The sequence below is a fragment of the Lissotriton helveticus genome, chromosome 10 (assembly GCF_964261635.1).
Source record: "Lissotriton helveticus chromosome 10, aLisHel1.1, whole genome shotgun sequence".
In the NCBI taxonomy this organism is placed as follows: Eukaryota; Metazoa; Chordata; class Amphibia; order Caudata; family Salamandridae; genus Lissotriton; species Lissotriton helveticus.
Genome location: NC_136071.1, coordinates 136492810 through 136519657, shown reverse-complemented (window position 1 = coordinate 136519657; position 26848 = coordinate 136492810). Strand labels below are relative to the sequence as shown.

General features: G+C 46.1%; 1 protein-coding gene across 1 annotated transcript in view; it reads right to left on the bottom strand.

Moving 5' to 3' along the window:
- Positions 1–6528: 6528 nt before the first annotated feature.
- The window catches only part of NSMCE1 (NSE1 component of SMC5/6 complex), a 176119-nt gene continuing 155799 nt past the window's right edge, over positions 6529–26848 (bottom strand). Inside the window, exon 8 of the mRNA XM_078664194.1 lies at positions 6529–6943. Within this exon, the coding sequence (XP_078520320.1) occupies positions 6801–6943 (143 nt within the window). The 3' untranslated portion in view covers positions 6529–6800. The remainder of the gene's footprint in view (positions 6944–26848) is intronic.

The following is a 26848-nucleotide window of genomic DNA, read 5'->3' as shown; positions in this document are numbered from 1 at the left end:
ACCCCACAACAGAGCAACCTCCCTTTTGGCCAACAGAAAGCCCATCGCGGCAAGTTTTCTGACTGTCCAAGGGAAATTGGCCACATAGCCCAGCAATGCGATCTCAGGGGTGGGAACTAGTTGCATGGAGAGTAGATCGCCTAGTGTAGCGTGTATCAAGGACCAGTATTGGTGTATTTTAGGACATGTCCAAGAGAGGTGAGCAAAATCAGCAAAAGGAGCCCTACATTTCGGACAGTGGTGTGGCCTATTGGGGTCAATTCTATGTGAGCGTGACGGTGTATGGTACAGTCTGCGAAGAAACTTAAAATAAAGGAGTTTGTGCCTGCTGTTTGCAGAAATTTCCTTTGTTGCCCTACAGCACTGTTCCCACTGGTCGTAAGTGATGGGCTTACGCAGGTCCACTTGCCATGCAGTGCGCAGCTTGGTGTCGGAGATAGGCATGGATTCACAACATTGCTTGTATAGTTTAGAGACCAAATGTGTACCCGTAGGATGTTGGATAAGCAGCGTTAACGAAGGGGTCGGTTCAGGGGCCATCGGAAAGGTAGGGAACGTGGCCCGAAGCATGGATTGTATACGTGTTAATACAAATGTGTCCATAAAAGAGCGCTCTGAGAATCGGGTATCCTCCAACACAGAAAAGGCGTGGCCCTCAGGGAAGAGGTCGCCCACAGTGCGAAGGTGGAATTTTCTCAGCGTGCGTTGAACCAGTATCTCCCCCGTTATTGGGAACAGAGAGGAATTAGGCAAGGGCAGTGCCGGAGAATACAACTGGACGAGGCCCAGTAGTCTGTGCAGTCTGTCCCATGCCCAGCACGTGGTCGAAACCGTTTGAATATCATGGGGGTCGCTAGGGAATCCAGTGGGCAAAATAGTAGAAAGGTGGCGTGGGAGCACTAGATCGGCCTCTGGCTTCAAATATGGGATGCGGGTGTCTGGATGGAACCAGACATGTACGTAACAACAATGTGCTGTCAGGTAATATAAATAAAAGCCTGGGACCCCAAAGCCCCCCCCCCCCCCCCCGGCATACGGCAGGGTCAGAATCCGCCAGCTAACCAGAGGAGTCTTATCCCCCCAGACAAGGCGCAATAATAAAGAAAGCAACTGCGAAAAGAATGTTTTGGTAAGCGGGACTGGGAAGTTAATTAAAAACATACAAGAACCGCGGTAGGACTACCATTTTAATTATGGCAACTCTCCCAGCCATAGACAATGGAAGACGCAGACACCTCACTATCTGAGACTCAAGCAAACTTATCGCCATGCCATAGTTCAGCCTAATCATGGTGGCGGTATCAAGGTGGGCATGGATACCAAGGTATTTGACCGCATCCTGGCACAATTCAAGAGGAAATGAGCAAGTCCAGGTAGTTGTGCTGGGTGTAAGTGGAAAGATAACCGACTTGTGCCAGTTGATGTTGAGACCGGAAAATTTACCGAAGTGAGTTATTTCTAAAATGAGGGGTTCGAGATTGAGTTGGGGCATCCTAACATATAATATTGTGTCATCTGCATAGAGCGAGATTTAAAGGGGGCCAGTGCGGAATTGTAGGCCACGATGCAGGTGTTTCTCTTGGAAATGGCAAACCAGGGGATCCATTGCCAGAATAAAAAGCAGTGGGGAGAGGGGGCAGCCCTGTCACGTGCCCTGAGACAAGGTGAAAGGGGCAGAAATAGTGCCGTTCAGACGCAATCTAGCGGTTGGCTCAGCCACTGTGGAGACAAAGCACTCAGGCATATCCATACGTCTTATGATGGACAGGAAAAAGGGCCACTCAAGGGAATTGAATGCCTTCTCAGCATCGAGGAGGATGGCGGCAGCAGGGGTGACAGGGTCGATCCTATGTAAAACAGTAAAAAAGGCCCTCAGATTGTGGGAAGTGGACCGATGTGGCACAAAGCCCGACTGCACTGGTGAGATGATGGATTCCATTAATGAGGACAGACGAATCGCAATATACCTTGGCTAGTATTTTATAATCGAGGTTCAATAAAGACAAAGGCCTGTAAGAGCTACACAGTTTAGGGTCACTACCGGGCTTAGGAAGAAGAATAATGACCTGAATGTTGGAGGCAGGCGGCCTACCTCTAGAGCCTCAGCATAAACCTCCAACAGCCGCGGGACCAAGACATCGTTGTATGCTTGATAAAACTCGGCGGAAAAGCTGTCAAGGCCGGGAGCAGAAGAGCCTCGCAATGCATCTAGCATCTAGTATGCTGTCCTGAGTGATGGGAACAGCCAAAAAGTCCTGCATGTATCTTTCTAAATAGACCATAGCAATCTCTGCCAGGTATTCACCTTGATCCCGCAAATCCCCAGAGATCCTGGACGTTAAGAGCGCCTTGTAATATGGAAGAAAGGAATCACAAATGTCAGGGGTAGAATGCAGCAAAGTGTTGTGTGGGCCAATGATTTCTGTGATGTAAGACGAGTCTCGAGGGGGGTTTAGAGTCTGAGCCAATAATCTACCAGGGCGTTCGCCTTCACCATAATGACGCGCGGCAGATTGTTTATTTAGGAACAACAACTTACGGTTCGCCGTTTCTCTAAATTCGAGCATCAGTGCCAGGCGCCTGGCCTCTCCCGTACTGGATGTGGTGACCACTAACTCTCGATCCAGAGCGGCGATGTCGGCTTCAATGCGAGTCAAAGTGGAGCGTAAATCTCTTAACACTCCTGCATGTTTTGCAATACAGATGCCTCTGATATAGGCCTTGAACCCCTCCCAGAGAACCGCCCAGGTGTTTACCGACCCGGTATTAAGTTCAAAATAGTTCTCAATGGATTGTCTGACTTCCTCGTTAAAAACCGGATCTAATAATGCCTTCCCAGGAAAGCGCCATTGTCTTTCATAGCCACCCGGTCTGGGAATATTAAGTTTGAGAACGATCGGAGAGTGGTCCGAAAGTGTACGGGGAGAGTAATTAACCCACCCACACACCCTGCAATTCCCGGAGAGACTAACCAATAGTCTATTCTGGTCCATGTATTGTGAAACCCTGAGTAGTGGGTAAAGTCCAGGAGATGTGGACGTGATTTGTTTTCAATGTCTATCAAGGAAAACTGAGTGCATAAGTCGAGAAGGGTTTGCCGGGAGCGAGGTTTAGTATCAGGAGAAGTGGAAGTGCTGTCTCTGGCCGGATCTAACAACAAGTTAAAACCGCCCTCCATTATCAATAGTCCAGGATCAAGTGTGAGGAGTTGCACCTGTAGTTCGTTGAAAAAATACAGGGAGTCTACGTTAGGACCATAAACCCCGACAAATGTGATCTTGTGCCCCAAAAGGGTACCAGTAACAATCAAGATGCGACCCTCAACATCAGTCAATGTCTTGTGAGTGCAAAGGGGACACGTTTATGTAGGAATATGGCAACCCCCCTAGCATACCAATGTAATTGGAAAAAAATCTGTGGGAACCCCAGCTCTTGGCAATGGGAGAAAGGTCGGAATTGGACAGGGGAGTCTCCTGCATAAATACAACATCAATAGTATGTCTGACAATATTGTTGAGGACTGGTCTCTGTTTTTTGGTGTTATTTAGACCTCTAGCATTCCATGACATTAGGGAGAGCCCGGATGGGCCGGGCTGGTGCCCTAGCTTAACCATTGGAAAAACCTAATCAGATTCGAGTCGTAATGCACGCAAATCCACTGCCACAAAAGGACAAACTGAACAATGATTCTCAAAGAAGCAATGAAATTGAACAAACACCCCACCCACCACCCAGCCTCTTGTGGACCCCAAAGTGGCAAACCCCAATTTTCTTGGTCAAATAGGAGTGCAGTGTGAACATTACCATTACAATAGAAAACGAGTAAGCACTACGCAAAAAAAATCATACCAAATCAGAGAAATTTTGGTATTCACCATAGGGCGCGGCCACGCCGGTCGGGCATAGAATAATAATATGTCATCACGCAAATAGGAAATAAATGAAAGCGTTAAACACAGCAGAGCACAATGATAAATGCAATAACTAGTCAACCAGTCACAGGTTCAGAGAAAAGATCAACGCTGGTTTTCGAACCCCCCTGAGACGGGGAGCCCATTCTCGGCACGGCAGCTGCCCCGAGTTGCTCCTCCTGTATTCCTGGCAAAATTCCTGCGCCTCTGTGGGGTATCAAAGATGCAAAACTTGCCATCCACAGCGACCTTCAACCTCGCAGGACAGAGCATGCCGTATTGAAGGCCCAGGTTCTTCAGGGTAGCCTTGACACCATTGAATTTGATTCTTGCCTCCTGGACCATGATGGTGAAGTCCGGGAAAAAAGCCAATTTGCTCCCCTGCCACTGGATATCACCCAAGTCCCGAGCCGAACGGAGAGCAGCATCTCTATCTCAAAAGTTCATAAGTCTAGCAATGATAGGTCGTGGGGGGGGGACCAGGCCGAGGACCCAACGATCTGTGGGCGCGCTCCACCACAAAGCCCTGAGTGCCAAACAGCTCGTGAGCAATTTTTCTTCAAAGACGTCTCTACGCCCAGTGGAGGTCGTCTCCGCAACTCCAAGGATACAAATATTGTTCCGGCGCCTGCGAGCCTCTAAGTCCTCATTCTTGATGGCGACGTCTTTGAGGATTTTCTCTGCCCTGTCCAGCTGCTTCAGCGAGGTCGATGCGCCATCTTCAATGTCCGATACTCTTGCCTCAACCACATCCAGCCTTTGATCGTGCGCTTGAACCTTAGACCCCATCTCAGCCAGTTTCTTGTCAAGGTCATAAATTCGGCTATCGAGCGATTTGAAACCGGCCCTCATTTCGTTCAGCATGGCCGTCAAGAGTGAGGCGGCGTTCTCAGAGTCATTTGAGCCCATGGCCCCGTTAGATGAACCCGGGGGGGGGGCTTCTGAGGTGGGGCCGGGAGCCTTATCGAAGTGCAACTTGCATTGGTTGGGGTCCTTTTTCCCCATACCGCAGATAGAGGAAGGAGACTTGCCGTTGGATTGACAGGGCCGCAGTCGAGGGGAAACCAGAGGGCGGAGTGGCGCAGGGTGCGCGTGGGAGGAGGACTCCGCCACGGTGGAATGCAGCAGAATGGACACTCGGCGGATGGCGGCAAAGGGGCAGCCATGGTGATGCTGGGTGACCGAGGAAAGGCAGGCCTGAACACAGGAGGAATCACCGGTGTGGAGCAACCGGACCAATGGCAGGGCCAAAAAACAAAGCGCAGAGGAGAATGGTGATGCTGCAAAGTGTCCACTACCCACTTCGAGACAAGCGATCTGGAAAGTGCAGGAAGAGCTGGTCAGTTATGCCTCGGTCTAACCCCCAAAACGCAGAGGAGTTGGTGGGGCCCACCCGCACAAACAGGCAGGCCCTCAGCGTGTGTCAGCTAGTGGGGAAGATCGCGGCATTACAGGGCGGCAGGCGGCCATAAAAAGCGCATCTCCAAGGCAGATCGGAAGCGCCGCAGACTGCGTGGTCTGCAGGATAGGTAGCTGCCTTTCGCGGCGGGCAGTTGGCCCGCGGGGGAGGGGGGGCGGGGGGGTTGGGGTGAGTTTGCAAGCCCGGTAGGGCCCAGCGCCACCACTGCCTCCAATCAGGGCGTGGGGGCCTCCACACCAGCCCGCCTCGCGCCGCAACGCGTAATCGAGGCCCCGGCGCGGAGACGCACACTAGGCCGCGAAGGACCCGAGAGCTACCCGCAAGAGCGGGGACCAAGCAGGGAGCCGCAGCGGGAGGGACGGGGGAACGGGGGAGGGGGGAGAGCCCGAAGGAGCAGCAGGGAATGGGCGCAGGGCAGCGCCGGACCCCCACCAAGGCTGCACTCACTGCAATGTCGAGCTGCCGGATCTTCACGGGAGAAAGGCCGCAAGGCCGAGCCGGCCCCCAGCGCCAGATCTATCCACGCCAGGTCTGCGCGCTGCCGTCACCGTCCCGTTTAGGTCTCACGCTGGTTCATCGGGAAACAGGAGCAGATGGCTGGTGTCCGCTGCAGTTAGGATGTCACGGCATTGTGGAAATTCGATGTTTGTAAAGCCCGACCGGCGGAGCTTCAGGCTAAGGCGTCCATCTTGATCGCCTCCGTGGCCACGCCCCAGGCGCAGAGAATCTTAGCCTGTGATCCTCTTTTTTCTTTCTTCATCATTTATGCAAATCCCTATAATAAAAAATATCGTAGAATTTGTTTGGATCCAATTCTGGCTTCTATGGCTCTAAAACAGAAGTAGGTTTACTTAATGATTTGGGGAGAGGCCCCTTAAGTGACATAATTACCTATAGTTTGTATAATGCGATCCAACAGGACAATACAATTCTTGACCACAACTACCAGATTTGGGTTGAAGAGAACCGAGAAGGAAGCACATCTGTTTCCATGATGGAAATCCCTCCTCAGCCTTCTTAGTAATAGTATTTCTGGTGGCAGGCTTGACACTGGTGAAGCAAAAAGGGTCACACCTTTTTTCACCTCTGACAAGATACGCAATGAGATCTACAATTGAGACTGTGATATTGTACAACTGTTTGATATGTCATAATCAGATCAGAAAACATTGTAATAACTTTGAAAAGGTCTGCAGATAATGTTGGCAAAATAGTTTTTATTTTCAGCAAAATCTTATAAACCAAAATAATCTCTCTCCGCCACCACCTTATACCAAATCTCACAAGCAGCATATGATGGATTCATTCGGATCGGATGCAACTGCAGCAAATCAGTATGTTTCCATGGGGCGAGTGGCGCTAAGGAAAGCCGAAGTCCAAACAACACATTTCTTTCAAAGATTTACAAACCTATTTAAAGTTTGAGTGGAAACTTCCACATGCAATAAGTCCCAAGGAAAATCTTGTTTTCAGCGTCGGCTTGACCTCCTTCCCGAAGATGAGGGGGCTGAACCCCTCTTTTCTCTTTGAGATGTGGGCGTATCTTTCTGTGATGTGGATGGCTCCTCTGATGGTTGCTGTGGAGGATTCTGGGAATCAGAACGAGCAATGTCTGCAATAAGATACAAAGAATGAGTTGGTTATTCTTTGGGCCGAGTTGGGATTTTAATTCTAAAAACTAAAGAGTAGGCGTGGTAAGAAAACACCTAAAACTATTTCAGGGACAGAACAAGATTATTTCAATTCCATATATTTAAACCTCATGTCCACCTTGCTGTCTGGATAAATGACTAACTTTTTCCCGGTCTCTTATTTGAGAAGACTGGCTCATTTTTTATGCCTTTTATCTTCTTTATCAAAACACACTAATAAACGTATTCCCCCTTCCGGAAGGCCAGCTCTACAGGGCCTGTGCAACTCAAAGGCTGTTAAGTAATCCTTGTGACAAGGATTACCACTGTTCTTGGGAACACAAGAGCCAGGGAATACTGCAAGCTCATAGAACTGCCAAGAAAATGATCTTTTAGCGCTTATTTCAGGAGGCAGCACAGTACAACGAATCTATGTCTTTATCCCGCAGTGAGTTACAACAACCGCGTTGTCATTCCGCATACCATTACTCCGCAAGTCGGAACAACGACTTGCGGAGGGGGAGGGTGGAGGGGGGGGGGAGCGCTGGATGTTGGAATAGTATAATTTACTATTCCAACTCCAGTCTGTGGGGACACTAGGGAAGGTGATAGATTTTAAATCCAACACCCCCCCCCTCCGCAAGTCGATGTTCCGACTTGCGGAGTAATGGTATGCAGAATCACAACGCACACAAGGCACTCCACAACACCGGACCAACGTACCTCTACAGACGACTCAGCTTCTACACCTCCACCCGCCAGCTCCGCTCCGCTGACCTCGCCCTGGCCACAGTCCCCCGCTTCCGAAGAGCGACCTCTGGCGGCAGATCGTTCTCCCACCTCGCCGCCAACACCTTGAACACCCTCCCCATCCACCTACGGCAGACCCACGACCTGCTGACCTTCAGAAAACTCCTCAAGACCTGGCTTTTCGAGCAGTGGCAGCATTCCCCACCCCAGCGCCTTGAGACCCTCACGGGTGAGTAGTGCGCTTTACAAATGATATGATTAATTGATTGAACGCGGTCGTTGTAACAACCGCGTTGTGATTCTCTGCGGGAATTTATTTTGTGGTAAAGGTTATTTACCCAGTAAAACAGTTAGAGCGATTTCTTGAAGGGTGGGGTGTGGTAAGGTAGGCAGCATATACCTCACTCATAATAAAAATATCAAGCACTGGAACTCTTATTTAAAAAAAGAAATAAAACACTTTATTTTCATCAAGATAATGTGGTCAGTAACTTCAGTAAGTTTTATGGTATTAACAATTCTCTCTGAATGCGGTTAACATAATCCTATTTCACTATCCTTGGTCAAGGGATACACCATTTAGGCTAATCCGACCTCTAAAGCCAAGCAGTGTCTACTTGTAAGCATTTTTGGATTGTCACAGTATGATAAATTACTCAGGCTTAATGATGGCTTTTCAAACAGCTTCACATGAGACACACAAGCACCAACACTGCTTATCAGCAGTCACACATTTCAGTGTGTGTTGCAGAACCTGCAGTCGGGGGCCGCACAATAAGAAGAATAACAGAAACAAGCATTGGCAAAGCCAATAGGTCTCACCTATGCAAGAGCCTTTGGCTTTGCCAATATTTAGCAATGTTGTACACCAGAGTGGCTGCTGTTCAGCATGGGTAAAAGTTAGGGTGAAAGAGTGGCGTGGAGTGTCATATTGTGGAGTAGAGTGGAGTGTTATGGAGTGGCGTACAGTAGAGTTGAAGTGGTGTAGAGAGGAGTGGAGTGCCATGGAGTAGTATACAGTGTTGTGGAGTGTCGAGGAGGGAGTAATATTTCAGAGTGGAAGGAAGTAGGGTTGAGTGGTGTAAAGCAGAGTGGAGTGGCGTAGAGGGTGTTGCGTAGAGTGTTGCAACGTTGAGAGGCAGACAGCGGAGTAGATTATCAGAGTGGAGTGGCATAGAGTAGAGTGGAGTGGCATAGAGTGGAACAGTGTGTCATAGAATACAGTGGAGTTAAGTGGCATGGCGTGGCATAAAGGGAGTTGCATAGAAGGTCGTAGAATGGAGTAGCGCCGTAGAATGGCAGAGAGGAGTAGAGTACTGTAGACTGGAGTGGCACAGAGTGGAGTAGAGTGTCATTGGTGCAGAGTTTAATGGAGTGGAGCATCGTGGAGTGGAGCATCGGGGAGTGAAGCATCGTGGAGTGGCCTAGAGTGAAAAAGGGTAAAGTACAGTGGTGCAGAGTATACTAGCATAATGTGCAGTGACGTAGTGTGTATTGGTTTTGGGTAAAGTGGGTACAGCGAAGCAGAGTGAAGAGAAGTGTCAAGAGTAGAGCGGTGCAAAGTAGATTACAGTGGCGTAGAGTGCAATGGGGTGGAGTGGCGCAGAGTAGAGTGAATTGGCATAGAGTAGTGCAGAGGCAGATTAGAGTGGTGCAGGGTAGAGTGCAGTGGCTTAAGAGTTGAGTGGAGTGTTATGGAGTGGCATACAGTAGAGTTGAGTGGCGTGGAGAGGAATGAAGTAGTATACAGTGTTGTGGAGTGTCCAGGAGGGAGTAGTATGTCAGAGTGGAAAAGCGTAGGGTTGAGTGGTGTAGAGCACAGTGGAGTGGCGTAGAGGGTAATGCGTAGAGTGTTGCAAAGTAGAGAGGCAGACAACAGAGCAGATTATCAGAGTGGAGTGGCATAGAGTGGAGTAGTGTGTCATAGAATCCAGTGGAGCATGGCATGGCACAGAGGGAGTTGCACAGAGGGTCGTAGAATGGAGTAGTGCAATAGAATGGCTGAGTGGAGTAGAGTACTGTAGACTGGAGTGGCACAGAGTGGAGTGTCATTGGTGCAGAGTTTAATGGAGTGGAGTACCGTAGAGTGGAGTACCGTAGAGGGAAGTACCGTAGAGGGGAGTACCGTAGAGGGGAGTACCGCAGAGGGGAGTACCGTAGAGTGAAATGGGGTAAAGTACAGTGGTGCTGAGTAGACTGGCATAGAGTGCAGTGACTGTAGTGTTTATAGGTTTTGGGTAAAGTGGTGTACAGTGCAGTGAAGCAGATTATAGTAAAGAGCGGTGCAGAGTATATTGCAGTGGCGTAGAGTGCAATGGGGTGGAATGGCGCACAGTACAAAGAATTGGCATAGAGTAGAGTGGTGCAGGATAGAGTGCAGAGGCAGAGTTGATTGGTGCAGAGTTGATTGGTGCAGGGTAGAGTGCAGTGGCTTAGAGTGGAGTGGTGCAGGGTATAGTTATGCAGAGTGTCAAAGTGCAGGGTCGTAAAGTGGTGCAGAGAGCAGTGACGTAGAGTATAGTGGGTTCAGAGTAGAATAGAGTGGCATACAATGAGTGATGTAGAGGGCAATGGTGTAGAGTGACGTAGCATGCAGTGTCAGAGTGCAGTGGCACAGAGTAGAATGTTGTAGAGTATAGTGACATATGCAAAATAAACAATTGATGGACGGAATGCTGGACAATGCAAACATTCACCCCCAGTCACAAGTATCTGGGTTTAATCCATTATTCTTTTGCTCACCACACCACCCCAGTTTGGACCCAGCTATATGCAAATCAGTCTTGACCCTGTCCCTTTTGGGAACAGTTAAGCCCGAACTGCCAAGCCAGGTCCTCCCAGGACCACAAACAAGCATCCTGGGAATGGTTTCAGGGCATCACCCTTCATCAGCCAGGCTGGCTTGAATCCAGTAGTGTAGTGAGCACGGGACCCACGTCTGGGCATACCCTTCCCACTTAGGGTGACATATACAAAAGAAAGAATTGATGGACGGAATACTGGACAATGCAAACATGGACCCCTAGTAACAAGGATCTGGGTTTAATCATTCTTTTGCTCAATGAGGGACGAAAGCTTGAAACCGGTCCTAGGATGCTTGTTTCCAGTCCAGGGAGGACCTGGCCTGGCAGTTCGGGCTGGACTGTTAACATTGGGTGGAGGGTCAAGACTGATTTGCATATGGCTGGGCCCAAACTGGAATGACACGGTGAGCTAAAAAACGCTGGATTTAGGCCCAGATCTCTGTACTGGGGTGAATGTATGACATTGTTCTGCATTCTGTCCATCAATTGTTCTTTTTGCATTTGTCATCCTAAGTGGGACGGGTATGCCCAGACGTGGGTCCTGTGCTTTCCATGCCACTGGAGTCAAGCTATCCTGGTCCTAGGATGCTTGTTTCCAGTCCAGGGAGGACTTGGCATGGCAGTTCGGGCTGGGCTGTTCCCATTGGGCACAGGGTCAAGACTGATTAGCATATGGCTGGGTCCAAACTGAATAGCATGGTGAGCAAAATTGATCGATTTAGTCCCAGATCTCTGTACTGGGGTGAATGTACGACATTGTTCTGTATTCTGTCCATCAATTGTTCTTTTTGTAGAGTATAGTGGCATAAAGTGTAGTGGTGCAAAATAGTTGAGGACGGTACAGTGGCATAGGGTGGGAGTAAAGTGATGTAGAGTGCCAAGGTTTAGAGTAGAGTGAAGTAGCATAGAGTGCTGTTGTGTAGAGTGGTGTAGCGTGGAATGCAGTGGTGCAGAGTGGGGTAGAGTGCAGTGGCGTAGAGTAGATTGTTTTAGAGGAGAGTGAAGTGGAGTGGTGCAGCACAGAGTACACTGGTGCAGGGTAGAGTGCAGTGCAATAGAGTAGTGGCGTAGTGTAGTGGAGTGGTGCAGCACAGAGTACACTGGTGCAGGGTAGAGTGCAGTGCAATAGAGTAGTGGCGTAGTGTAGTGGTGCAGCTTTGACTGAAGTGGTGTGGAGTGGCGCAGAGTAGAGTGGTGTAAAGTGCAGTGGCACAGAATGCAGTGGCGTAGAGTAGATTGTTTCAGAGTTGAGTGAAGAGGCGCAGAGCAGAGTGGTGCAGGGTAGAGTGGGGTAGTAGAGTGCAGTGGTACAAAGTAGATTAGACTGGCAGAGTGCAGAAGAGTGGCGTAGAATGGTAGAGTGCAGTGGCACAGAGTAAAGTGGTGCAGAGTAGAGTGGTATAGAGTTCAGTGGCAGTGAGTGCACTGGCAAAGAGTGCAGGGGCCTACAGTGGTGTAGAGTGAAGTGATGTAGAGTGCAATGGTGTAGAGGGGTGTACAGTGCAGTGTTGCAAAGTAGATTGGCATATAGTGTAGTGGCGTAAAGTGTATTGGTTTTGAGTTAAGTAGTGCAAAGTCTGTTGTGTAGAGTGCAGTGGCGTGGAGTGCAATAGCGTGGCATAGACTGCAGTGGCAGAGTAGATTGATTCAGAGTAAAGTGAAGTGGCGTAGAGTGCATGGTATAGAGTCGAGTGCTGTAGAGTGAAGTGGTGCAGGATAGATTGGAGTGGATTAGAGTGGATTGGCATAGAGTTCAGTGGCATAAAATAGAGTGGCAGAGAATATAATGTTGCAAAGTATACTGTTGTAGAGTGCTGTAGCGCAGAGTAGAGTGGCACAGAGTGGAGTGATGCAAAGGGCAGTGGTAGAGTAGAGTGGTGTGGCGAGCAGTGGTGCAAAGCAGAGTGGTGTCGAGTGCAGTGGCACAGAGTTTAGTGGCATAGAGAGCAGTGGTGCAGAGTAGAATAGTGTGGGGTAGGGTGTATTGGCGTAGAGTGGAGTTGTGTTGAATAGCGAGGCGTGGAGTGGTGTAGAGAAGAGTGCAGTGACGCAGTGTGGAGTGAAGTGGCATAGTGTGGTGTAGAGTGCAGTGGAGTGGAGTCGGGGTAACGGAGTATTTGAGCGTACTGCCATAACAGACAACACATCTTCAATTGAAATGCCCATTACATTTGCACTCACGTACAGTTTTACTGGTTAAAGTATACAGCTCACAAGCAAGAAGTGTGGAATTGTTATCACCCAATGTATTGATTTGATCGTCAACAAAGTTAATTTACAGACATTTACATTTTGTTGTGTGGTAAAAGAAAAAGAGAACATCTGTACAGCCTTACTCAAGCAGACCCCCCCCCCCCCTAGCCGGTATGATTGTCACACAAATCCTCTCAGTTTAGAGAAAGAAAAATGAACGCCAAGCTCCCTGGAAAACATAACCTGACATTTGACCTCGGTCTTTGAATGCACAGCAAGTATGACAAGATCAGAACAAGATTTAAAGGCCTATTTACAGAAACAAAGTTTGTTGAAGAATACAGTAAACACTGTTTGGCCAATGGAAGGGACAGAATCGAGCTGGACAGCCTAAAGCAAATAAAGACAGCAAATAGAAAGCAAGAAAATGTGAGTGACAAACCACAAAGCCAATGGAAAGCAATGGGCGGAATGCATTCCTAGGTCAACTTTCTGAATGTCCCCAAGATATCTTTTACAAACTAGAACGTTGTACTATCTGGTATGCTGCGACCTAAAAAAGAGGAGTGGCAACAGGTACAAGGTATAGCCTGCAAGTCTACTGCGTGGTTGAAGTTCTTGAGTAGGACATGTTTTTGCTTCATCTCAGTTGCACAAGTAAGAGTAATAATGCAGGACGCAGCACATGGATTTGTATGGACATCGGTCGCAGAAGGTCTGGCATGAATGCATGGTGTAGGCTTGGGGGGCCTCACACAATCTTCATTTTCATGAGAAGGAGCTCTCATGCAGCAGTAGCAGGCTAAAGCAGGCAGCCTTCAGGAGCCGCTCAGAGGTGGAGGTTGCAGCTGCAGGTTATTGGTCTGGAGAGGGTCAAGATTTCATCCCTTTCTAAGGCAATATACACATTGTGAATTTGGGCTGTGGCTAAAAATGAAGATCCTCTACATACAAGTTTTCCACCTCTTTGTCTTTTTCAGCAGCAACAGCAAAGTCCTGAGGATATAGTCAATAACAGTGGCAGCTGGCGGAATATGAATGTGGTGAGGGTTAAGTCCGAGTAAGCTGCATAGGGGAGTATTTTCCAGTACAATTTCTGTCATAAACGTTCCGCGAGTAACAAGCAGACTTGGTTAATGCAGAGGGCAGCAGCCTACTTCAACGCTGTAATATCTCGTAATGGCGGATGCTGGCAAATCATGTTTGAAGAGAGAGGAGTGTACCTTGAAAAACATGAGCTCAGGATGTGCTCTTTGTGTACAGCACACATCCTGAGCACACGTGTATCAACGTGCTTTCTTATGAAAGAAATTGGAGTATTAATTGAGGGTGGTGAGAACCCTTGTCAAGTACTCATCACAATCCCTGTCAGGGTGAACCTTAAAAGTCAATTAATAAACCTGCGCTCAACCCTCTGTTAGGTTGGCACAAAGGCAGTCAGGCTTAACCTAGAAGCAATGTGTAAAGTATTAACCGCTTCGCTGCTGCCGGAATTCCCCCGCAGTGCTGAGGAATTCCACATGTGCGTGGTTCGGACCGCCCCTGCCGTCCTCCGCACACGCCCATCGTGACGTCAGACAGCCGGGGGCCGTCCGACACACGGTAGAGCATAATGAAGCACACAAACCATAATAAAGTGAAAACACAACAAAAGAAACATCCAAAACCTATTTAGAAAAGAGTTAATTTCAATGAATAAAAGGGCACCAGAATGACAAAAAATAAAATCAGTAGAACCAGAGTTATGACTTTTCTAAAGCTTATGAATCAATATAGCATCAAAAGTTATGAACCGCCAACTGCGGATATCTGGTCGTGCTGGACAAGGATAAAGCACAAGTTTAGGCCAATCACAAGGGAGTGCAGGCCGGATACTTGACCAGATTCCTTCCGCTGGAAGTTTTACTTTCTACTTCGATGAGAGGTCCACGCAGCCCTGCATTGTTCACTGTAGGATCCAGTGAGGCTTTCAGGAGGGGGCTGAGTGGGTCTGCAATACTATGCACTGGTTCCGGTGAAGCCGTAAGTGAGGAGCTGTGTGGTGCAGCTGTGCTGGGTTCTGCATCGCTCTGAGTCATATCCCTTGAGGCTTCCACGCAGGAACTACGCCGATCTGCATTGCATCATGGCAACACCTTTAGTGAGGAGCTACAGGCTCTATGTCGCTCTGCGTCAGATCCAATGTAACCTCCAGTTAGGCCAGGAGGAAAGCACTCTGACTCCAGCCAAGTGTCCAGGACCCTTGAGAACTCACTCTCACAGAAGCCAGCAGAGAGGACCGGGTCGGGTCCAGTTGGATCTGGTTAGCTGGGGAAAAGGAAAGGCCTCTGGATATTGTTGAATTCCTTAGAGCCACTTCTGGGGCCCTGGGTTTAAGTCTTCCTTCAGGCTTCAGACCGCAGGCTAATCTTTTTTCTGAGTCTTCAGAGGTCGAGAAGACTTCTGATTTCAGGTCTAAGGTGCGACTTTTATGACCAGTGCCAGCCTATGGGGCAGGTTACACAGTCCTTGTCCAACTCTAAAACTGGTTCTACTGAATTCCTTCCTTTCCTCTGCCTTGGTTTCACTAGTCAAGCCCAAAGTCAGGCCTGGTGTCAGGTTCTTCTGTATGGGCAAGGACATACCCCTTTGAAGAATAATCAGGGCAGGGGCAAAGCTCCTCTACAGCCATCCTATCATGAAGAACCTCAACTCCTCACATCCAGGTCTTTGTCCACTGTCTGGGAGAAATACACATCTCACTCCAGGGAGCCAGCTGGGGTCAGGAAACACCTGGACACTGGCAGAAAGGCAGTATTAGGTTTAGGCAGAAAAATGCCACTTTCTGTAAACTTCGGGTTAGCAGGACGGTGGATTATGAACATTACCGGGATCTACTTGAACTGACAGCAAGGCACTTTGGCTTTGAATATCGGAATCTTTAAATGTACAGCAGCAATGGAGCATTTCCAAAACCTTTTTAGAATGCTCGACATAAAGGTCCAGTGGTATTGTCACACTGACCATACAATATAGCAAGCGATAAAATAGTAGAAACATCGGTATTTTGGTATCGGTGTCTGGGAAAGGGGTCAGCGCTCTCGCCGGTCAGGCAGTGCCCTCATCTAGTGAATGAACATCTTCTAGGGATCCTTATCGGGGTGATTTGCATAACCTGCTCCACAGTTGGTTTAGACAACGACAATGGGCGTGGAGATTCCCCTGAAGAAGGGTGTATACAGCACCCGAAATGAATTGAGACTGAGTGCTTCATGCCCATTATATATGTTTATTCTTTGAAAGGAAGTTCAGGGAAAAAAATTCTTTGTAAATAAGCCAAGATTCATGAAACAATGAATTGCAGAAAATACGTATAATTGTTTGATTATTGTGTTTATATCCGTCATGTACACATTGTGCTGAATGCGTGAACAGATTTTTTTTTTTCAAATAGATTGACATTGGTGTGACGCTCATGTGAGCGCTTAAGTAGTGCACGCTCTGTCAAAGACTTGTCGTCCTAGTTGTCCTATAAACTTTCTGTAAGTGCCATTTTCAAAACAGCAATTTAAAATCTGAGTTACCATTAGGTTGGATTCCAAATTCCTATAACAAGGAGTCCTTGAATCATTTTTCTAGCTTGTCCAAAACCGAAGTTATGCATTATAAGGAGTTATCATGTAACCCAGTGCTTTTCGATGGGACAGCTAGCCTTGCTGCAATGGAAACAAAACAGTGAAAATTCTGTCAGGGCATGTAAAATTTAAGAATACATCCCTAATTTTTCAATACAAAGCTCTTGCCCTGTGGGCGTTAAGGGCCCACTTTAGGGTTAACTTGTAAGTATTAAAACAGAAGGTTTAAGCATAGCAAAAGGTGAAGTTTGCAACGTAGAAGTGGCAGTTTAAAACTGCACACAGGCTGCAAGGCCAGGTCTGCAGACATATTTTACAGGGCTATCTTGCTGGGTGACAAGACAGCTACATCCTACTTGAAGCATTTAATTGACAGGCCCCAGGTGCATGAGTACCATATAATAGGGACTTATAAGTAAATTAGATGTATGCCAATTGTATCAAGTTGAAAAGGGAGAGCATGTTCAGTCTACAGCTGGTTAGCATGAGTAAAGTGTGCAGGGTCCTGTGGCAAACAAAAACAATGTCAGCTGAACAAGGCAAAAATCTAGGGGAATACAATGCAAACTGTGGTAATTCCCAACAGAAAGCATTCTTTTTTTGTACCGTGCACACCCTGAGCATATGAATTTCAAGGCACTCTTATTGTGCAGCACAAATCCTGATAGGTTTGTGTCACTTTGCACTATTGAGTTTTACAGGTGGGCGAGCCACTGACGGCTCAAATCAGATGCCCGACTAGCTCAGCTTGAGGTCCTCTTGGCTATTGAGCACAAAATGAGCCGAAGTTTCATGAAGCTTGTGCCCGCCACCACACTATAATGTACACCTTCAAATGCATGCGTTTAGGAGGTGCGCTGTACAAAAACCTCTCGTGTTCGATTTAATGGATTATAATGTTGATCTATGTATATGATAAGAATCATGGCCGCATATAGGGTACCCATGACAACAGACTTTTCCTTTTCGCTCACATTGCTGTCAGGTAGGGTGGGAATGTTTCCAAGTGCCTCTGTAAAAACTGATCACTTATAATAAATGTCTTTCAATGTAGTTATATTTTCTGATACACTAAGGTGAAAAGCTCTGGCATATTAAATCGATACACCTTTTCAATTATGAAGAGACTTCCATAGGATTGCCGGCTATTTGTGGCACTCTTTACATGGTAATCATTTTCGGGGCTAGATTCATGCACAGGCTCCCTGGAGCCAATCCAAAGCTCAGAATGTCCGCTCTACAAAAAAGAATAATTTTCATTCGCAAATATGAGAGTGCCTTGAAATACGTGCGCTCAAAAAGTGCGATGTACAAAATGGCATCCGTTTTGTACCGCGCACATCCTGAGATTGCGTATTTCAAGGAGAAACCTGTTCAAGGGATTCTCTGATTTGCTTAGCAATGCATGCTGGCATGTGACAGGCAAGAGGGCTCCGCCATCTTCAGTGCTTGATGGTGCTGGTGTCACAGATCGATGTACTGCACCCAACACTAGTTCGACTCAGAAGCCCTCTCTCCAACAACTGAAATGCAGCAAACACATACAGGTGCAGCATCAAAAACATGCACTGTGTATATGTATAGAGCACACATGTAACCCAACATCTCAGAGGCAGGATGTGAGAGTCTCATGACGGATGTGAGGGCACATGCTCACGGACTGGCCCAGCCTTGCACACAGGTAACCCCACCCATTCCCACCTCATCTTGTGTGGCGGGAAAAGGGATGCTTGCTGGCAACCAGAAAAAGGGTGCTGGTGGTGAGGCAGCATCACAGCCAACAATGACTGGCATGCAGCCCAGGGAAGAACGCGGCTGATGCCATAAGTGTTTGGCCTGCTTGAAAATATGACATTGAAGCACATCATCAGTGAGTGGTCCCCGAGGACACCAGATAATTGTAGGACCAGGCAAGCATAAGGTCAATCCATGGTTGCTTAAGATAATCCCACAACATAAAATAAAGGCGACTCTGAAAACTGCCTGGCTTGTAAGCAAGAGTGGCAGTCAGGGAGGCGCAGGCACTACTTTAATAGAAATGCAGATGGTAAATCCTATTCGCAATTACTATCCACATGACGCAAAAAATTATAAGAATGCCTCCCAGACGACTATGAACAAACAGGAGGAAAGAGGTTCAATCTAGGTGTCCAATTCTGGCACCTACATAATGAGAAGTGAATCCTGTTGTGATCATACCTGTTTCACAGTCAAAGGGCCTCCAGTATGCCTTACAGTGCAAGATTTGTTAGATTGGCCATACCACTTGCTGTGCTCACTGATACCACCTTCTATTGCGCCCTCCAAGTTTTGTTCATGCGACAGCAGAGTCCAAGGCACTTCCCAGACACCATCCCGACACACATCTGGGGCTGAAATGAATATCCTTCTTGAGATGCCTCTGAAACTGGAAAGGCATCCAAAATGCTAAAACTGAAATTCTCGAGCCTGGCCTGCTTCTGCCCTAGGACTAGCATATCCACACTACAATTACTTCAACGTCCAGCATCAAGCAGGAGCTCATTCTAACCCTTCACTGTCATCAGTACACTTGTGAATTCCCATTCACAGCCCTAGTGGCCCAACTCCAGTACCCCAAGGAATTTCCTCACCCCACTACGACAACCATGATAGAAGTCCCTCCTTCAAAAGTATACTCAGCTCATGCAGTAATCTGTACTGCACTCATCTTTCGTTCTCCGCAGCCTGACATAAATCCTTCATAACCTTCCTTCAAACTACATGGCTCCTTTTCATCCAACTGCCCTTAGTGCAAAACCTAACAGGTGTGTATGTGCACTGTTTCTCCTTACAGCATTTCCCTTTGCCAAAGCTCAGTTCTGCTCAGCTCTGTAACAGTTGTGTCCCCCAACCCCAGCTTCCAATCCCCACGATTTCTCCATTCCCAAATTGTTGGTGCCACTGCCCGAGCAAAAGGCCCCCCCACCTGGAGGTGGGGGACCTTAAATTTGTGCTACAATGGCAGTCTCCAGGTTTGCCATCAGCTGGACTGAGGCAGCCCACCACCGGACAGATTCCCATGGGAAGCATCCCATTTGTGAGCCTCCCTGGTTCCCGGGTAGCACCCATGGTCTGCCATTAAGCTGCTCTCTTTTTGTTTATTTTCAATCCCTTGTAGAATAAACAAGTTTGCAGCACAACTTAGAGTCATGCAAGTTTAGGCAGCCAAAACTTTAAATATTTACACGTGGCCTCAAGATCAGCAGGCCTTTTATATAAGGTTGTGAATTTCAAGACCAATTTTTTGATAACTCAACAACGTAACAGTTCTAATATTATATACAAAACAAAAACAGTGGTTCTGCCGGGAGTCACGTATACTTAGTTTCTAATGTACTTAATACAGGTCATGAAAATTCCATTAATCAATAATGAAGGAAACACACAAACACATAACGTTACACTGAGTTCAGGGAATGAGTTCCTTTTTACTCTTTAGATAAATCAGTCAAATTATATACGGCTGTCCAACACAATAAAGCACGTGGGACTGTGAAGCATTAAGTGACTGATCGCGTTTAGTAACAAGGTGCTGTACAAAAATAACAACATATATAACACATATTTACACAAGTGGACGGAATTTTACACAGATGTCCAACATTAGATGCATAGACCACAGCAGGATAATGTGTTCCTTATTCTAGTTGTGGGGTTGCATGGACAAGTTGAACTAAGGTCGTCGACGTTTCAACCCTAAGATGTGGTGCTGATTCTTAAGCATCTTTAGCGGGTCTTCATCAGGACAGGAAAGGATAAGACAGCCTGTAAGTTCAAGAATTGAATCACAACTGTGTGTTTAAGAAAAGAAAAATATTAAAAACCAAGTGGTGGGAGACTGCTCACCTAGTAGCAAGGAAATGTAGTGATTTGCTTCCTTGTATCCTACTCGTAGAGGTGTCAGCCGACACCATTCAGGATCGTCTGTTCTGCAACAGATGTAAGAAGAACAGGGCGCTGGTTAGGTCTCTATCACTAGGGACCTGTATGGTAATAATGGAGGAGAAGTTCACGATATGCACGTACCTATGCAGATGAAATTCTCAAGTCATCATCAGAAGATGGAATGGGGTTGAGTGCCGCCGTAGCGATCACCAAGTACTGTGGAGGCAATGGGGGCATGGAGTTATCCACTCAGAGATGCTTGCAGTAGTGCATTTAAACCATTTGAGGATCTAGAATGACAATGGGACATGCAGGGAGCCATAAATATGGTGTGCAAGCTATCGCGGGTGAATGGAAATGAAACAGCTAAGGGCATCTCAAGAACACGCGAGTTGTGATTGGCGTAGCGTGGTTGGTGTGAAGCGCAGACGTATTACCAATCAGAAGAGGTAGCAAGCGCACACCTGGAGAGTTACCAGGTTAACATAGTACACGCATAGTACCCCGGGTGTGTTGCCATTATTAGGGATATAAATGGGTGAGGCCGTAAACGGGGATGATTTAGATGAAGCATGCAGTTGCGGGAAACTTCTAACCTGCGTGTCCGTGACAGCTCGTACTTTACCATAGAAGTACTGGTAAATAGCGGTCAGCGCTATTTCGTAGCCATAAATATTACTAGGACGTGGTGCCTCGAAATTAGGAAAGTGATGCAAGCGTTTACGGAAAAACAATATCGCGGTAAAAGATCGCACTGAAATATTAGGCATGAAAACGATTCTCTTGTAAAATAAAATGAAATGCGGTCCGCGCTACTTCACGGTGATCAGTGTAATGAAAACGTTATGCTTCAAAAGTGATGTGTGATGAAAGCTGTTACGGTTAAAACTAGACACAGGCATGCCAAAGGGGTTGTCGCATTAACCTGTTAACCCAGAGCGTGAGTCTTTTGTAAACGAAAAGAAAAGAAAAAGTGAACTGTAGTACTTTAGCGAGGTGCCTCGGAGGGGAAGTGATTTCCAATTAATCGCATGCAGTGAAATATAACCAGTCTGGAGGCAGGGGAGAGCCCGTACCACTTACTAGAGTAGATCTGGAGGTAGACGTCCTCGTCTGTCTTGTCTTTGCAATGAATGACAGCGAGTGAACGTGAACAGTTCCTATTTAACGTGTCATGGGGGCATGTACGTGTGAATGGGCACATGTCGATTAGCGAAAGGGAACTGACTTTCCTTGTAAAACGTGGTAGAGGATCCAGGTGAAGGACTAGAAGGTGCTTGGAACAAGGGTTTGGTCATAGGAAGTACTCGAGGGAACTAAAAACAGGGGCTTATGTACATGACATATATGGAGGTGTAAAAAGGAAAATGTGCATTAATACACCAGACTTAACGCACATGTGGGGGTGCGATATTTACACAAATGTGTACTTGTGGTTAACAAGGAGAGAATGATGTACAGGTGTGCGTGAATATATCAGATTTAACACATACATAGGGATGTGAAATTGACAGTGAAATGTACTTGTTGGATGAGTATAGACATTACAAAAATAGTCGAAACATGTGATGTCATACTGCTTGAAGCGACAAGGTCATTTATAGCGAATGTTTAAATATTACACCATATCCAGCAAATACATATTACAATGTACATCTGTATTAGGATATAGACAATGGTTCTCACAATTAGGATATCTGTATTAGGATATAGACAATGGTTCTCACAAAATTAAGAACAATGAGTAATGCAAAGTATTCTACATAAATCAGGCATATAGAATGTATAGAGAAGCGAAGCATCAAATGGAGGACACTCATAGTCTGCTAATTTGTATACATGTCTCTTCATGCTCATTCAGACCATGGCTAACAGCCTCAAGTGTATGTATCCAATGACACTCTTTGTAATTAAGGGAGATGGCGATGTTACCCCCCCTTGGGTGTAGGGTGATTTTTTCGAGTACCCACCATTCCAACTGCTCATGGGTGTGTCCTGCGCTTGTGTAGGGGTCTGAAATTTACATGACAGAGGCACCTATAGTCTCATTCAAGTGTTCTAAAAATATAAAGGACTTCGTTGTATCCTCATACCTAGAATCACCACAAGTACCGGATATCAGATCACAACTCAGTCTGCCACCCATAAGAGGGCACCACAGATGTGGCCAGTGTAAGGCTTGCCGGTACACTGTCGTGGGAACTATGTTTACACACCGTGTAAAAACACATGCCCTTGCCCAATTTACTAACTGTAACAGTCAGAACGTGATTTACGCTATCAGATGCCCATGCCAAATGATCTATGTGGGCCAGACTACAGAGAAAGTGAAGAACAGGATTCTGCAACACCAGCGTAGAGTGTAATGCAAGACCCACGGAGCACCCCTAGTAGAACCCTACACAAGCGCAGGACACACCCATAAGCAGTTGGAATGGTGGGTCTGCGAAAAAAATCACCCTACACCCGAGGGGGGCGGGCTAACATCGCCACCTCCCTTAATTACAAAGAGTGTCGTTGGATACATACACTTGAGGCTGTTAGCCATGGTCTGAATGAGCATGAAGAGACATGTATACAAATGAGCAGACTAGGAGTGTCCTCCATTTGATGCGTTGCTTCTCTTTACATTCTATATGCCTGATTATGTAGAATATTTTGCATTACCCATTGTTCTTAATTTTGTGAGAACCATTGTCTATATCCTAATACAGAGGTACATTGTAATATGTATTAGCTGGATATGGTGTAATTTTTACACATTTGCTATGAATGACCTTATCGCTTCAAGCAGTATGACATCACATGTGTTTCGACCTTCCAGTCCTTCACGTAGATCCTCTACCACGTTTTACAAGGAAAGTCAGTTCCCTATCGCTCATCGACATGTGCCCAATCACACGTACATGCCGTCCCGTGACACGTCAAATAGGAACTGTTCACGTTCACTCGCTGTCATTCATTGCAAAGACAAGACAGACAAGGACATCTCCCTCCAGATCTACTCTAATAAGTGGTACGGGCTCTCCCCCGCCTCCAGCCCGGTTATATTTCACCGCATGCGATTAATTGGAAATCACTTCCCCTCCGAGGCACCTCGCTAAAGTAGCACGGTTCACTTTTTCTTTTCGTTTACAAAAGACTCGCGCTCTGGGTTAACAGGTTAATGCGACCCCCCTTTGGCATGCCTGTGTCTAGTTTTAACCGCAACGGTTTTCATCACACATCACTTTTGATGCATAACGTTTTCATTATACCGATGACCGCGAAGTAGCGCGGACCGCATTTCCTTTTATTTTACAAGAGAATAACTTTCATGCCTAATGTTTCAGTGCAACCTTTTACCGCGTTATTGTTTTTCCGTAAAAGCTTGCATCACTCTCCTAATTTCGAGGCACCACGGGGTGCAAAAGGGAGGAGAAAGATGGGAGTGTGTAAATAAAATGTTAAAGTACACATGTCACGGGGCAAATAAGGGGGTCTAACAAAAACAGAGCATAGCGACAGTTAACTTACTGTATAGCCGGTGATATTTCCAACCCGGCATGAACGGGTCAATTGGGCAGTGTTATCGAGGAAAAAGTACAAAGAAAATGGACGACGGACGGGCTATACAGTAAGCTAACTGTTGCTATGCTCGGTTTTTGTTAGACCCCCTTATTTGCCCCGTGACATGTGTACTTTAACATTTTATTTACACACTCCCATCTTTCTCCCCCACAGAACTGTTACACTCTATACCACCAACAGGTATTTACGCGCTTTTACACGAGTGCGACGCTTCTTGTATTCTTGTTCTCTCACGATCTTTTTCTGCCTAACTTGCACTCCTGCTGTCCTTCCAAATTAATTTCGCCATTTAATGCATTGAATAACTATGGGCATTACTCGCTAGTCATAGCATTTATTTCTGCCTGATTGGATGAGAATCTAATGACTTGTTCCACCGATCTTGAAATATTTTCTGTACGGAGGAGCATTGATTTTGCTTGTGATGGCACAGTGCACTTGATTTTCCCACGGATTACCTGCTATTTGCTTATTCGTACCCCTATTACATATTGTCCCAAGATGCATGGAGAGCGCTTGTATTTGTACGACTCATTGTTTTTTCCATTTTATTTTCTCAAGCATGTCGAACTAATGCTAATCATCGAAGGATGTCGCTTGACTTATATTTTTTTCTCCCACTCACGCGTCACGTCACAATCAATATTTCATTCATTTATTGTCCTACACTAGTTCCGTGCCTCATTTTCTCTGCTGCTGTAAAGAGATAGTTTTGTTTTGCTCTAGATTAGGACCTTCTCTCGTCGCAATTATTGTTATTAAAACAATGAATTCACACTGGGGTTCTATCTAAGACTTGTGTGATGTCACTATTATTATGTACTGATGATGCCTTTTTTTTACTTACATAAGGGTTTTCACTCACATGAGGTGTTTTCTGCGCTTTTTCACCCTCAAGCCAAATAGCGTTTCATGTGTATATTTTCCATACTGTACCGTGTCTTTTTACTCTTTCCCCCAGCCCTGAAGAGTCACGAGCCAACTTCTCGCTTGACGAAACACGTGTCGGCTGGTTGTTTTTTGTTTTGATGTTACCCTTCCAGAATGGAAGGCCTAATACATTACGTTTGAAAGAAACCATCTATATGAGTCCACCTTGTTTCATTGATTATTATTTTGCCTGCTTTACCTTTGAAAACCTTCAGTATTGACTGATCATAACGTGTGCACAGGACTTGTGTTGTATCTATTCAGGTGCTGTATCTATTTGGGTGCTGCCCCCTACAGAGGTTTTGGGTCTCCTCTGAACGTGTTGCACCGTTCTTATCCTATTATTCTGTTTACACTTACCGCTACTAGCTTAGGCGACATTTTTTCTTGTACACGCCAAAACCCTACATAGAACCCACAGCTTGAACATCATATTTATGGTTCCCTGCATGTCCCATTGTCATTCTAGAACCTCAAATGGTTTATATGCATTACTGCGAGCATCTCTGAGTGGCTAACTCCATGCCCCCCTTGCCGCCATGGTACTTGGTGATCGCTACAGCAGCACTCAACCCCATTCCATCCTCTGATAACTTGAAAATTATATCTGCATAGGTACGTGCATATCATGAACTACTCCTCCATTATTACTATACAGGTCCCTAGTGATAGAGACCTAACCCGCGCCCTGTTCTTCTTACATCTGTTGCAGAACAGACTATCCTGAATGGTGTCGGCTGACACCTCTATGAGTAGGATACAAGGAAGTAAATCACTACACTTCTTTGCCACTAGGTGAGCAGTCTTCCGCCACTTGGTTTTTAATATTTTTCTTTACTTAAACACACACCGTTGTGATTCAATTCTTGAACTTACAGGCTGTCTTATCCTTTCCTGTCCTGATGAAGAACCGCTAAAGATGCTTACGAATCAGCACCACATCTTAGGGTCGAAACGTCGACGTTGTTAGTTCAACTTGTCCACACAACCCCACAACTAGAATAAGGAACACATTATCCTGCTGTGGTCTATGCATCTAATGTTGGACATCTGTGTAAAAATCCGTCCACTAGTGTAAATATGTGTTATATATGTTATTATTTTTGTACAGCACCTTGTCACTAAACACGATCAGTCACTAATTGCTTCACAGCCCCACGTGCTTTATTGTGTTGGACAGCCGTATATAATTTGACTGATTTATCTAAAGAGTAAAAAGGAACTCATTCTCTGAACTCAGTGTAATGTTATGTGTGTTTCCTTCATTAATGAATAATGGAATTTTCATGACATGTATTAAGTACATTAGAAACTAAGTATACGTGACTCCCGACAGAACCACTATTTTTTTGTTTTGCATACATATCCAGGTTCTGAGTGTTACAGGGTTACCCCATTATCCTTAATGGCTAATATAAACGACAACTAAAAGAGAAGATCCTCAATTTATGTAGTTCTTTAAACGTTACTCCAAAATTAACATTATGCACATTGTAAACTGGTACGTCTACTAACCAGTATTGTTCCAGGTAATAGTGGACCTCAACATGGCTAAAACAGCATTGCTCTCCTTTCTCATTATTTATTATCCTTTTCTGATCCCACTGCTACCAAATTAAGATACATTTCCATTATCTGTGTTTCGGATAACAGGCAGAGCCGATTCATATTCCCTGCAGCTAGAACTATTCTCACCACTAAAGTAAATAGCATATTAAGCAGGCTCTATGTTACAATTTTGCAGCCAGTGTATTGCCATTAGGACCAAAACATGCACTACCAAAACAAAGCCAATGTAGGTGTAAATTTACTAGAATGATCTCTGTCATGACCATGTTTTGTAGTAGATCTTATTCGCACAATATATCTGAAGGTCAAATCGTGATATTGCGGCACTATCCCACCCAACAGGCTCAGCAGAACAGAGAACCCGAAGGGTATCGTTGCTCACTCAATTGAGCATGAAATGTTAGATTAAATAATTTCATTTCTTTTAAGTGATTGAAAAGCTACAAAGTAGACACTGCATCATTATTCACCATGTATCATGATGAACATGTATCTTGGCAAAACTAGAACTCGATTTCCCTAATAATTGGAGAGTAGAAAACTGAAATTT